Source organism: Trachinotus anak, unplaced genomic scaffold, assembly GCF_046630095.1.
Source record: "Trachinotus anak isolate AG129_WGS33_773 ecotype Australia unplaced genomic scaffold, CSIRO_AGI_Tana_v1 ptg000002l, whole genome shotgun sequence".
Taxonomy (NCBI): domain Eukaryota; kingdom Metazoa; phylum Chordata; class Actinopteri; order Carangiformes; family Carangidae; genus Trachinotus; species Trachinotus anak.
Genome location: NW_027273853.1, coordinates 13,068,107 through 13,081,928, shown reverse-complemented (window position 1 = coordinate 13,081,928; position 13,822 = coordinate 13,068,107). Strand labels below are relative to the sequence as shown.

Genomic DNA, 13,822 nt, shown 5'->3' with positions numbered 1-13,822 from the left:
GCATTTGTTAGAAACAAGCTTGTTTGAACTTGATAAATCATGCTTTAAAAAAATCCGATCAGGACTTAATCAAGTGTACATGAATGCTCCAAAGCAGTTAACTAATGCTGCAGTTCAAATATGAATGTATCAATGTAACATAATGCAACTCAGTGTGAAGTCAAGTGGTATGCTGTGGACTAAAAATAAAAAAGAGGATGAATAATTCAAGCCGTGGATGACGGCTTGACAAGATTCATACCAGCAGCACTGGGAGACTATCGCTTACCTATTCTACTGCATATGGTGACGAGCAGCTCCCCGACTGTTTTTGAGTCATCCACCATGATGGTTTTAATGGCACCATCCAGCATTTTGATCTTTTGCGGCCTTTGCTTCTTCTTATACTCCAAGATGTCCTGAGAAAACAGGAGGGGAAGCTCAGCTACATCGACAACCACGCTGATCGCTCTCGACAGTAAACTGCAGCCGCTCACAGCGAGCAGGGACGCATAAATATCTCAGGTGCCTCCAGAAAACGTAAATCACTTTAGGAGATGATAAGTGACACTGACAGTTCTCCACCCCAGACTACATGACTTAATCTTACCCCATTTCGCAGCATGTAGTAATCCAGGGTTCTTCCAGACTCCAGCCAGATTCCTTTCCTGGGATCATCGTCAGACAAGAAGAGGCCATAATCTGAGGCTGAAACAGAGTATGCAAATGTAGATTCCTATAGATTTCCATTATGTGAATTACTGTAGATTCACCATTTGTGAGTCATTCACCAACCTTGTCCTGTCTGGGCTTCTGGTACTCTCTCTCTGATGATTCTGCAGGCGTCATACACAGGCGTGGATGGCTCAAACTGCATTGTCTTCACCACGTTGCACTGGCGTACACAGATCTTTAGCGACAAGGCCACCATCTTGGTGGGTAGTATTATGGCCTCACCAACCTACACACCTGGAAAACACAGAAGCACAAACAGTACGTGAGGTTCAGAACGTGTAAAGTTATACTGCTGGTTAATATCTCCAATAGATGTGGCTGATGTCAACAAGCCATTATTAAAATGTCCTCTCAAGAAACAATCATACTCGAAAGTGTGAAGAGGGAGTCTCAGGGGCAGAATAAAACACCGCAAGGTACAGAACAAATCATCACAATTACCTTCTTGGGGACATTTTCACCTGTGAAATTGAATGTGTGTTATACTGCATCCTGTCTCAGCAGCTCCTCGTTCCCCCCTGCTGTTCTGATATTAGGGGGTTACGTGTATGGACAGCCTCTGTCTGATTTGCAGTGTGTGTAGCATTAGTTGAACCAAGACAAGCGACATAATCTTTCAGCAGAAAAAAGGGGGGGAAAAAAGGTGAAGGAAGGCAGGAATAACAGGAGCCGAGTGAAAACACCGAAAATGACGTTTCCGCCACTGCATAATTATTCCCTTTTCCTCTGGCTTGTGCTCTCCCCCAGCAGCAGACTTCACTGTGAGACAATCAGTGGGTGTTTTATCACATACCGCAATTAAGGTGAATCAATTCAGGTATTCTGAGACACACATGTGCACAAGAGAGGACAGAGACTGATACTGCAGTGTGTTTCTCCTCTTCCTTGACCTTGCCTTTAACAGGGAGTGGGATGAATGTGATAAATAGGGCCATCTACACCAGGGAGGCCCTCCGCCTCTTATTTACATTATATATATAAAATCCTGTTCTTACTTTTTTGTGAACAAAAGTTAGGCAAATTAGGCCTTCAAAGGCAAGAAGAGTGGTATATCAGCATAGATTCAAATACTGATGTGACTATATTCCAGGGCTTCTATCAATATTCTTAATTATATTATATATTTCCCATTGATTGATTAATCATTGGATCCATAAAACATCAGAATATTGTAAAAAAAAAAAAAAAAAAAAAGAAAAGAAAAGAAAAGAAAAAAAGCCCAAGTCAACATGTTCATATTGTTTGTTTGGTCCAAAACACAATAATGTATAATGTATAGTTTAATATCATAGAAGCCTAAGGAAGTGGAATGGATTTTTGGTATTTTTACTTAGAAAATAACCAAAGCAATGAACTGAAATAAAATAGTTGCCAACTAATTATCTGGTGACTGACCATTTGATGAATTCATTCAGCTGCACTATCCTCCAAATTCTACTGTAACACCAGAAGAAGATTTTTCTCCATAGTTGGATATAAAGGCAAAAGTTCAAATCTTCACACTGACACAATTCAGACGTCAGTCACACTTGGAAACAAAGAGTTATTTTGTGCTCAGGATTCACAGCTCGTCCACAGACCCCTTTTGAGCCAGAGCAGAGGAAGTCTGAGAAGTAAATTTTCTATAATGATCGAGTTGTGAATGAACACGTCTGTGACTGCTACTCTGTCACGGACAGGGGTTCCTCTCCAATAGACCCTCTCCTTCCCTGAGTTTTTCTTCATACAAAGAGAGAAAGACAAGCACAAAGAGGAAGGGGGTAATGGCGCCACATGAGCTCTCCTCTGTACAGGCTGGTGGAGAAGCCCCACCGAGTTTTTGTCATCCAGCTCTTTCTACAGATACCCACTTCTAGACAAGCAGCTTGAGGTCCCAGACTGACAACACAGCAGGCCACATGGGCACGTTTGTGGGCTCACAATGTACACTCACCAAATATACAGATAGTGCAGATAAAACATTTATATTGTTGCGGAAGTTTCACAAGGACATTTCAGACGGTACCATCTCAAAAAGCCGACGGCAGGTTATTTGCAATAGATTACTGTAGCTCTACTGCTAAAGCAACAGTCACTTTAATATCTGTTGTGAGTAGCATCACTCACTTCAGAGTACTACAGGAACCACATGATGAAACCCAGGAGGATAATGATAATCCCTGAGCTTACAGTAGTTTGAGAGCACATTTTTCACCAGGATCCTAGTGCAAACACTCCAATGCAGCCAGCTCCTCATTAGCTCTGCTTTCAAGCATGGATGGATCTGAGTCTGAGAGAGGAGCAATGACAACAACTCACTTATGAGAGGCTGTGTTGAATCTTATTTATTTCATTACCCTTCCTACATCACTAGGTAGATCAAAAAAAAAAAATTTAATTTCAAAGCACTCCCATGACAATCACTGATCCATCAGAGGGGGACCCTTTATTGAATTAGGTTTGTTTACTACTAAATATTAAGACATGAAAATGGCCAAAGAGCAGCTTGCTGGGGAGTCTAAACATGGACAATTCAATAGAGACCAGGGGAGGCAGGTGCCATCTGGAGAGGATGCAACTCTAATGATTGACTGTAATACCAGCAGCAGCACAGAGCCCTTCAGCGATTAATGCACCAGTCTGTCACATACGTAAGGAGGCAACTGGACAGGAAACTTAAACAGTGTTGGTGCATGGCTGATCGGTTTGTTTGGACCAGTGTCCAAAATGCTTCTAACAGAACAACAAATGTGAAGCTGAAGGGATGTGAATGAACAACCTACTTACATGGACACCATGCAACAATGCTGTGCTTCAAATTTGTGGTTTTTATTTGATCAATACCAGAGTAAATGCCTGTGTGTTTCTCATGCTGAGTAGAGACGAGAATGTAGAGAAGGTAGAATACAACAAAAGCCAGGATCAGCTGTTCTGAGAAATACGCCTGGACTACAAGGAGCCACAGCCACGATTTCCAACTGTGAAGCGCACACATGCTCTTTGCAGCTGCTTTGAACATGTTCAATGCAACAATCATATGGCAATTACTGTACTGTACGTGTCAGCCATACTGCACAAGGCTGTCCCCTGCAATTTGCATCAGATGCCAGGTTTCTGTTGTCTCTTAAACATATTCATGGTTTATATTTTTCAAATACATGCCATGTTCTCCAACCAAATGAAACAGTTTAAGATCTATGAGTGCACAGTATAAACGCTGAAAGCAATCATGCAAATGTAAAACAATAACAAATGAATACCATCTACAATTCCATATTCTTAAAGAACCAAATCTAAACCATCCACCCACATTGCTCCAGGATTTTCAAGGTCAGCCCATTAAACGGACATCACAGGAGAAACAGTAATGATTCCCTGGTAAGCAAGGCATTTTAGACTCTTTCTGCATTGGCAGCATTTCTGAACAGAAACAGAGGTAGTGATGCAGATGCAAACATCTCTTGTCTTACTTACACAAACAGCAGCAATTTCTGTGAGTTTACAGCCACTCTGCGATAAAAGGTAGATTAGTATGCCGACTCTATAAGAAAGCACTACTATTGTAAAGGTTGAAGATTAGACTTTAACAAGCTGTGGTGCAATTGAAAATAACCCCAAAGCTGAAATGAAGTAGCCAGTAAAGCAGCAGGAGGATACTGTGACTGCAGCCCTCACTAACCTCACAAATACACAGAGTTTGTATTTACTATACCAAATTATCTCCAGCCTGGTGAGCCTTTATTATTGAGTAATTTAAGCATGTAGTATGTCAGTGACATTGAATGCCAGGCTGGGATTAAGCCTGGCCTCAGTAGCTCTCAGGGCTGTTGAGAACAGCAGGATTAAAGAACGCGTGCATTGAGAAAATGCTAATTGGCGAAAATGCTCTACACCACACCTCCTTTTCTCTCCTCTTTACATCCCTCTGCACTGACAGCCTTTTATCCCACTGCCTGATTGAAAGCAAGGTCAGTTTCCTGCAGGACCTCGGTATGTCTCTGGAGACCACTAAGTTTTCCTGGAACACAGACACTCCAGTGGTGGTTCACATAACAGCAAACAAGGGTTGTTTTTTTTTTTATCATCCTTGTATTCAAACCCAATATTCCTGCAATCCAGAAACTACATTTCCATTCAGCCCCACAGTGGGGAGCCTTGTCAAGGTCAGGTGTGCTATTTGCAGCATGTTGCCTCTAAATTTAATGACTGCTAGGTTATCATTCTGAGCACTTCACATCCTAATTTGAATTGGTATATCAGATCCCTAACAGTACACAAGAGGTAGGCATTAATCAACCTCCATTAATACATCTTTATTATGACTATGGGACATATTTGATTTACAACAAACATATAGCAAATGATTGTACATCTATTTAATAGCCCAGGGCTGTAATCTCAGTAACACATGGGGCCACAGAGACATCATTCTGTCAACTTGCCTTCACCACATTGAAAACATGAGGAGAATATGATTATGGTCCACCGATGCGAAAAGTCAAATATTCATAGGCTGACAAAAGAGCTATGTATGGAGCATTTTTTCCTTTAGAAGGTATAGAGAGTGTATCAATACAGATAAACTGCTCAGCATCACGTCTACTTTTCTCTTAGCAGATATAAAATTAACCAAGCCCTTATTACATGTACCATTTCCAAATGTCCATATATCAAGGTGTCTTTGTGTTCATTTCCTTGCAGAGAACACCCACTGAATCTGGATTCTACCCGAATACAATTCCAATAATTAATAAGTCAAAGGCTTTCACCTCCACCCTTATCACTTCCGCCATACGTTTCATAAATTAATCATTGCTCCTGCAGGAAACGGCTATCACCGGACAGCATTATGAAGCAGAACTGGCCCTTGCTATTTAAAGTTCACCAGGATTAGTATGAACAAGCTGTCATGTTATAAGTGGCTTGCACAGTATTATTTTTACTTAATAGAGTGTTAGTCAAGCAGTGCTTGTCGATTCAGATAAAAAAAGGCACCGGACCAGCGCTCTATATTCAGAGCCGCTCACAGTCACAACGGCTTATTTTTTGAACATTTAAAAATGAACCTTGCCGCTATGACACACTCTGAGGACTACATGCTCTGCTCCTAGTCGACACCCTCTGCTGTAATGCAAATTTGAGGGAAGCTATAGACACTGACAGAAATTATGAATCTTGCCCTGGTCACGTGGAGCGAGAGAGAACAGCTCCTCTTACACTAAAAATATCCAGCGATGTAGAGCGTCCTCCAGCAGCAACGTTTCGAAAAGAGCAGCACAGCAGACGCAATGAAATAAATGTAACAGTTTCCCCCTAATCTCAAAAGACAAAGATAGTCACTAATACCCACACCTTTATGACAATAGATCAAAAGAAACCTATTAATTCTTAAATTGCAGTTATTGAAGATCGGAGAGCAAATCCTTCAGTACATTGAAAAATGATCAGAGTGGGTAAAGTACACACTTGGCTATTGAGATATTATTGGTTTAGGTAGTCCTGAAGTCAGTACATTGAGTCTTACAACACATGGCATTATTCAACATGTACCATCCCTCATCCTCACTTCAAGCTGTGAAGAATGAGCTTCCTAATGGATGGAGACAGAAACAGCTACAGGAGGAGGAGAGCTCCACCCAGCAGCTGCAGTCAGTCAACCAATGAGCTAGTTCTTCAATCACTCAGTGGTAGTGGTTAATAGTGTCTCAGAAAGATGTTGCCCAAACATTTTTCTTCCATTACATACACTGATGGGTGCAGTTCAGCCCAAAACAACAAAGGACTCAGCCCACGATGATTTCATTATCATTATCAACTACATTTTTAACCATAAATCTCTCATGGCCTCTGGTCCACTAGCCTACATCTGGTTTTTGACTGATAACTAATACAGACAAAGTGATGTAATGATGTGAGACAGGAAACATGTTTGGAGTCAATAGTTCAGTGTTTTGGACTTTAAAAATAAAAAGTCCCAAAAAATTTTGGCTAAATAAAGAAGATACATTTCAGTGTCTCACATGGAACATCAGTTAACATTGTGAACACACTGTAAGAAATGTGATAGCTGTATGAATGACTATTGTGATGCTGTCGAGTGGCTTCAACCATTCAATCCGCACAGGTTTGCCTATTATGTACTGTTCACCGCATATGGGGGGTTTGATGTCGACATGCTTCATAATGTTCAATCTGGGAAGAATTTCTTAACCCACAGTTACGGCGACAGATTTCTCATTTTTATGAAATTATTTATATCTCCCTGTTAATGCTAATATAGACAGATATTCAGTCATACACAGTCAAATATAGTATGTCAGTGCTCACATGGTAACATAAACATGAACCGAAATGTAGTAGATCAACCAATACATATTTGCATGTTGAGTTGCTCAGAAGCTGGGTTTCCGTTGCATTGCTTTGCATAAAATAGAAGCGATAAAACACAATTGCGAATAGTCTGTGTTTCCATTGAGATATGTTATGCAAATAAAACTGATTTCCAGTAGCCTGCCTCTCAGTTGGAACTGGCTCCCTGGGGCATGATACGGTAGGCGCCACCACTTGAGTAAGAAAACAGTGTTTCCATTTCAACTTTGCGAAATATTTCTTTGTCAAATAGTCTGGAAAAAAAAGCAACCTCATGCAAGCAATTAGCTTTTTTTGTGACATTTGAGTTTTTCAAAATTCACATTTCCTTTAGCCTATTCGTTTTTTTAAGTTTGTAACTTCAAATTGCGCATTAAGCAGGTTAATGGAAACGCAACTAGAGAAACACCACCATTACTGCTCAATCCTTCTACCAACTGAAAATCGGAAACATACTGTAAGCTGTGACACAGCTGCTCTTTAACAACATTTGAACATGGGAACATAGCACACCGCCTCCTCTGTGCTATTGGTTATTAAAAAAACGCACCAGACACAGTTTGCCTGTAAGTAAGTAAGATGCAATCTGTGTGCAATCATTGAAGTGTACTCAGGTCCTTTATGCTCACGGCTGGATTCTACAAATCACAAGAGGAGAAATGATGAAGTGTTTGCATATTCTGCTGTATTTACTGACTTACTTTCAATCTATTTGTGAAGGTTAGTTTAATATGGAAATGTTTCCACCTCTCAAGAGCAGGTGCAGATTTGTGCAAAGAAATAGTGAGATGGAGAAAATAAAATTTGATAATAATAATATTGTTGTATTTTAATAATATTTTAGGAAGAAAAAGAAAAGGAACAATATACTGCATCAGCAGCAAACATCTATAATGTCTCTACAGTGATAACAAACACCCAGAATCTACACTGACACTTTCATGTTGTGAATTTACATTTTATGGTGGACAAGAAATCCACTCTATACAGTACACAGCATACCCACAATGTACTCACAACACAAGACGTGTTTTAGTGGTCAGCAAAATCAAACCAAATCAAAGACAGTGTCTTCTGATAGATTCCTTCAGCCATGTCACTCGGACCAGTAGGGAGACTGGTGGTGATAAGCCTCATTTCTGCTCTCTCCTACACTTCGCACCATGATAGCAGGATAACAGTATGTGCCAGCATTACAGTTAAAACATGAGTGAAATCGAGTTTTATCAAATGTAGACAGACAGGCACACGGAGATGAAGGAGTAGCGAGAGAAGACTTCGCAGATGTGACAGTAATTAGTGTAAGGCTATAGAAGTACAAGGCAGAGCCGGCTCATGAAATCACTGCGTCAGAATTACAAAGGTCACACGTAAGATGCCAACCAGTGTTCCCATCATCTCGGTGCCAATCTAACTCTCCCTGCACCATGAGGGAAACTCAAACTGAGGCAGCCATTACTTACGAAAAGCAGCAGCCTGCAAGAGCTGTCTGCCAAACATAACTTTATCATAAAATGAAACATGGAAGAAAAAAGAAACAAACAACAGCAACAAAACTGATCATCCTGCAGAGGGCCTTTGAGTATCAGATCATACTCTCACACCTCTGGCTCCCTCCACCAGTGCACTCTGCCTGAAGTGTCATGTCCTGTAAATCAGGTGACTCCAATCTCCTGCCTGCGCTGCCTCCCCAGCGCTGAGCCTCTCTCTCATATTTCTGACAGCCTACTACAACTTGCATGCTGATTACAGTATCAAGAGCAGTGGAACGGAACATGCACTGGCTTCACTCCAAAGTGTGATATCCCAAGGGACTCTATCAACATTTTATTATACTCTAGCATGCTGTAAAGGAAGAAACGTGACATATAAAAGGTGGAGATTCACTGTTCTGGCTTTTTAAGCAAAATCAATCATTTACTGTAGCTAAGAACACATATCAGTTAAATTCCTATTAGTTTCTCCTGCCCTATGTCTTGTGTTATCATCTGTACTCTCAGTAAGCTTAGTAGAGCATTACAGAAGGCAACACTGAATGATCTTACAACAGTATCAAAGTGGCCTTTGTAACAATAAAATCCCCTGTCGATGGTGAGTGAAATCATGTTGTTGCATGAGAGGAGGTTCAGGGAGAGGCCATGTTGTTGGCCCATTGTTTCCAGATCAGCGACTCTGCCCACAGTTGCCATGGCTGCTGCTGTGCCCACCTTTTCCTGGACATATAAGGCTGGACAGCAGCAGCAGCCACATCCACTCTGCCCCCAGGTCCACGTCTGCAACTGCTTCCAGGGTCATTTGGTAAGCTCTGCAGTGATTTAGGGATTCCAGCTTTTAAATGTCAAGCAGACAAGGTCAAAGAGAGAGCGCTCTGACAGTGTGAAGGGCTGCTTTATGTAGGGCTGTGTGTACATGACTATACAATCCCAGTTTCATCCAGAAGGCCTGTCAGCTATCCTGTCACACGTGCATGGAAGTGTTCAGCAGAAAAAGAGATTGAGGGAGTTGACTCTGATTCACTTTGATAGAGCATGTCTGAAAAATTAAAACACTTCTCTGGGAAGGTGTCACTTCCGTTACACTGCTTTGTTGAAGGTGCTGCAGAAAAGAGCTGCAATGAGAGATGTGAGGCTCGTCAGCTGGTGCATTGATCCCCACAGTGTGGTGGAGGAGACGTATGTAAAGACAGGCAGACACAGAACATACAGAGAAAGCACTTAAGGAGGAACATTTTCCCTCTCCTCAATTAATCAAACAGCTTTCTACCCTCCCAAAATGAAGAATGACCGATCAACATCTAGAGTGGACAATAAAAGTTGAAAGTAAACTGTGCAAGGCCAAGGCAAACGAAAAACTCCATTATTCTGTTAACATGGGAGTACATTCCGAGCGCGGTAACATTGCGCGACTCCTTGCAGCTTTGTTTTTCTCTCAGCGAGGACTAAAAGCACTGGAGAATCAAATGTTTAAATTGGCTGGAGAAGGCGTATACAACAACTTTCCCGCAGACAAATACTGCACACTTCAGAAAGTTCTTCAAGCGGAGGCTGTGTGCAGGAGGCCTGCTGGCAAATTGGGAGTCTGAAGAGTGTTTCAAAGATGTTTTTCACAGGACAGTTTTTTTCTTTCTGGTATATCCTGCTGCTACAATCCCAAGGTGAGCAGAGGTGCTATATAACAAAAATGTATTTCTCGTTTGTGCTCGCCTATTTAGATAAAACATATCATCTTGAGAAAAGAGCAAATTCCATGTTTTTAAATAGAAAAAAAACTAAAAAAAAGACATTAATAGGAACAATAAAAAGTTCATGGTGACTTTCTCCAAAGTGGTGACCATGTATAAAGCTTTCTCAATATTTAAAGAGAGAACAAAAGCTCAAAGTAAACATTATGATTTTGCCATAAGAGCAGAAGTGTAGACTGCTCTGTTATTCTTGTCTTTCCAAAAGTAGATGAGAGAAATGCCTTGTGGAATATTTACTTCATTCAAAGTAAAATTCTTGGTTTTGGAAAAACAGTGGCATAATTATGCAGTTACAGTAACAACAGCTCTTGTAATTAGTTACTCTCCACCCCTGGGATCTGGTTAGGTCACGTGAAACATAAAATAAAGCTAGAGAGCATCACATGAAATAAACTTTACAATTCAGGGACACATAAATTATATACCATACAAGTTTTCTGCCATCACATTATTTCGTAGACAAGTTTTTTCAGCCTTCTCACTGGATTTCCACCCCTGCACTATATCCAAGTGTTTCTGATTACTAGAAACAAACATCTCTGGCTTAAATCCGCCTCATAAACATCTGGTCAACTAACCACCCACACACACAGCATGGATATCCTTAGCATATTGCGCAACAAGGTCAACCGAGAGAACCATGCTGACTACTTGAAATTCTTTTTGTGCATGCTGTCAGCTCAGTGTCATGTGGACAGAGGGGAAACACAGCTGTACACCTCTGGACACAACTTGCAGCTGGAGCTACACTGAGACAGAGGAGCCCCACGATGCCGAGTGGAGCATGTAAGGGATGCTGCCATGCTTAGTTAAGGACACGCAGCCTCACTATTTCATGCTCCACATCTGCTGGTTGCCATGGCAACCCTGGTTTGGGGCAATTCCCAGGTCAGGTGGCTTCTGTCAGCTCCAAAGAAAAAAAAAAAATGGGGCCATTTCTGTGCAGTTCACTCTGCAAAAGAAACCAACGATTGAGAAAAGGTTCTGACTTTCATTAGTGGTTCTTAAGATGGTCACTGAAGTGTTTTCAATGGCTACACACTCAGGGTTTAAAGAGACAAGCTGTTACTACTACATATGAGCTGAAGTGCACTTTTATTGAACTTGTTCTGTGCTTTCTGGTGAGGCTAGATAAAAAAGACACAGCAGTAAGTGTTCAAGGGTTTCAGTAGATATTTTACAACCCAAAATACAAAATAAAACCAAGGCACAAATAGGAGGGACCAATGTGCAAGACTATTATTACTGCAGAATCACAGCTTCTGTGATTCAGCAAAATATAAGCTCCAAAACCAAAAGCAGCAAAAGTGAACAAACACCTCTCCCATACACAGTTATTCTTCATTTGTAAATACAGTCACCATTCTGCTGTTTCGCTGTGCCGCCTTTGCAGTTTTGGGAAGATAAACTGTTTTTCATCTGCGCGTCATTGTTTATGCCTCATCTGTGCAAAAACACAGTTAATTGCAGAAAGCAGGATTTGCTATTCACTAAATGTGTTAGTGTGACCCACAATGAATGGATCAGAAACCTTGCAAAGAAAGACTGTATATCAGACGCTCTTTACAATTACAAGCTGGTCATTATGACAGCATGGGTGCAGTTGAATAACCCAGTGAGGGTTTCATACAAACAGTAGCAGCAGGCGCCGATCATTAGGAGCAGGCGTCTGCAGAGCTGGGTCCCAGAAGCTCAGCCGGAGCCTGTGTGAGAGGTTCTCCGTCTCACAGGGGAACTCCAGAGGAAACATACCGCAGGCCAAGTGCTCCCTAGTTCCCTTCTCTTTAACCTGATTACCGTAATGAGCTTAAAGACTGTTGGATGCACAACATCTAATGTGGGTGCAGAAAAAACACACAGCACTCTCTGACTCTCACTGGCAGCTGAATGCCAAGCGCATCATCAGGCTCAAACCCAGCATAGCTCGAAGGCTCATTGGCCATAGAAATCGTTAGGGTAATGGATGAGAACAGGAAATTGCAATTTATTCAAGGGTGAAGCAGGTTTAAGGGGTAGCTCAGAGAAAAGTTGTCAAAATGCCAAGAAAATGATGCCAGACACGACATAAATATACATGCCTAAGTGGAATTTGTGCTTATAGAAGCCCACGCTTCTCTTCAAGCAAATACTTTTGACCTTCATACCTTGATTTAAACACTATACACCCAAGAGCCAATTTAATTCATACTGTGCCTCCAGAAATGTATAAATCAATGTGTACACCCCTTTAGTCACCACTACAAACAAATTCTTACGGCATCTGCATAGTAATTGTATTATTTTATTGGATCATCTGAGCCATGTAAACTTGGAAGTAATGATTTCAGCTGTGCAGTGCAGTCCATTGGTCTATGGATAATTGTTCACAGACAATCTAACAAACCTCCACAACAACAATATCAAGATGTAACCAACCCTTCATGTTTTAGGGAGATAAATGAGCATCTACAGAGACAAAGTTATTATCATACATGGAGGAAATGGTTTGATACACTGAGTTTAAAATAAGTCCTGTGTATACAGTATTTCTACAAGGTCTACAATCACGTGAGGATGCACATCACTGTCTGTATAATAAATTATCTCCCTGTTTGATAAATTCCCAACTCATAGAGATCCTGCAAGGCTGTTGCACCATCAAGAGTATCAAGAAGGTGCATGTTAGATGGAGTTGTTGTTGTAATATATCTGCCTCTTGCTTCGAGTCGCAGCGCTAAATTATGATGAATAGAATTGTTAAAGTATATTCGCAATAGTGTACATGTACTAAACACCAGTGTGCAAATACAAAGTAATGAACATTTCTCTAGTTGCAGGCTTACGAATGTCATGGTAGCCAGGTTATCAGTGTGCACACAATAGCCTGAAAGATACAGGAAAATAAATCATTCCATCGACAATGTGGTCCACAAATTTGACAAAGTGTCCCAAGTTTAGATGTGCTGTAGTCATGGAACAGGACAAATGGCTCATGCATGAGTTTGCTGAAAGCAATTATTTCTTTCAGGCTAAATAGTTTCAGATTTTGAGTTTATTCTTATGTTTGTATAATTAATCTCTAAGAACCCTGTAGCCAATTTAATATTCATGCTGTAGTTCTAAGAAAACCGAATTAGAAGTGTACATACTTAATTGCAATGCTTCAGCAAAAACACTTGAACATACCACACCAAGAGAGGACAGAGATTGCAAGCTTAAGGCACTGCTTGTCGTTTTCAGAGTTACTGTGCATAACAACTTTGCAAACGTGACATTACATTTAAAGAGCAGTGTGTTCGTACATAAACCTTCATAATATTCTTGCTCATAGTTTATTTTATAGCGTTTTCACTCTAAGTAATAAGTAACCCTGGGAGCAAGGATTTTACCCAATTTATTTAAAAGATCAACCAATAAATGGCATCAACAACCCCTTGGGACCTGGGAAACTAGGGAAACTAAATGGTTTAGCGACCAAAATATACTTGAAGGTGAAGGTATTTTCCTCTCTGCAATCTAAGTCTGTTACCCTGCCTGTCA

The 13,822-nt window shown here is 40.9% G+C and overlaps 1 protein-coding gene across 2 annotated transcripts in view; it reads right to left on the bottom strand.

Moving 5' to 3' along the window:
• The window catches only part of tln2b (talin 2b), a 78,882-nt gene that overhangs the window by 47,846 nt on the left and 17,214 nt on the right, over positions 1–13,822 (bottom strand). For both annotated transcript variants that reach the window (XM_071499001.1, XM_071498991.1), the window contains exons 2-4: positions 775–948; positions 590–687; positions 269–398 (exon numbers count right to left, since the gene is read on the bottom strand). In XM_071499001.1, coding sequence (XP_071355102.1) covers positions 269–398; positions 590–687; positions 775–910 — 364 coding nt within the window. In that variant the 5' untranslated portion in view covers positions 911–948. The remainder of the gene's footprint in view (positions 1–268; positions 399–589; positions 688–774; positions 949–13,822) is intronic.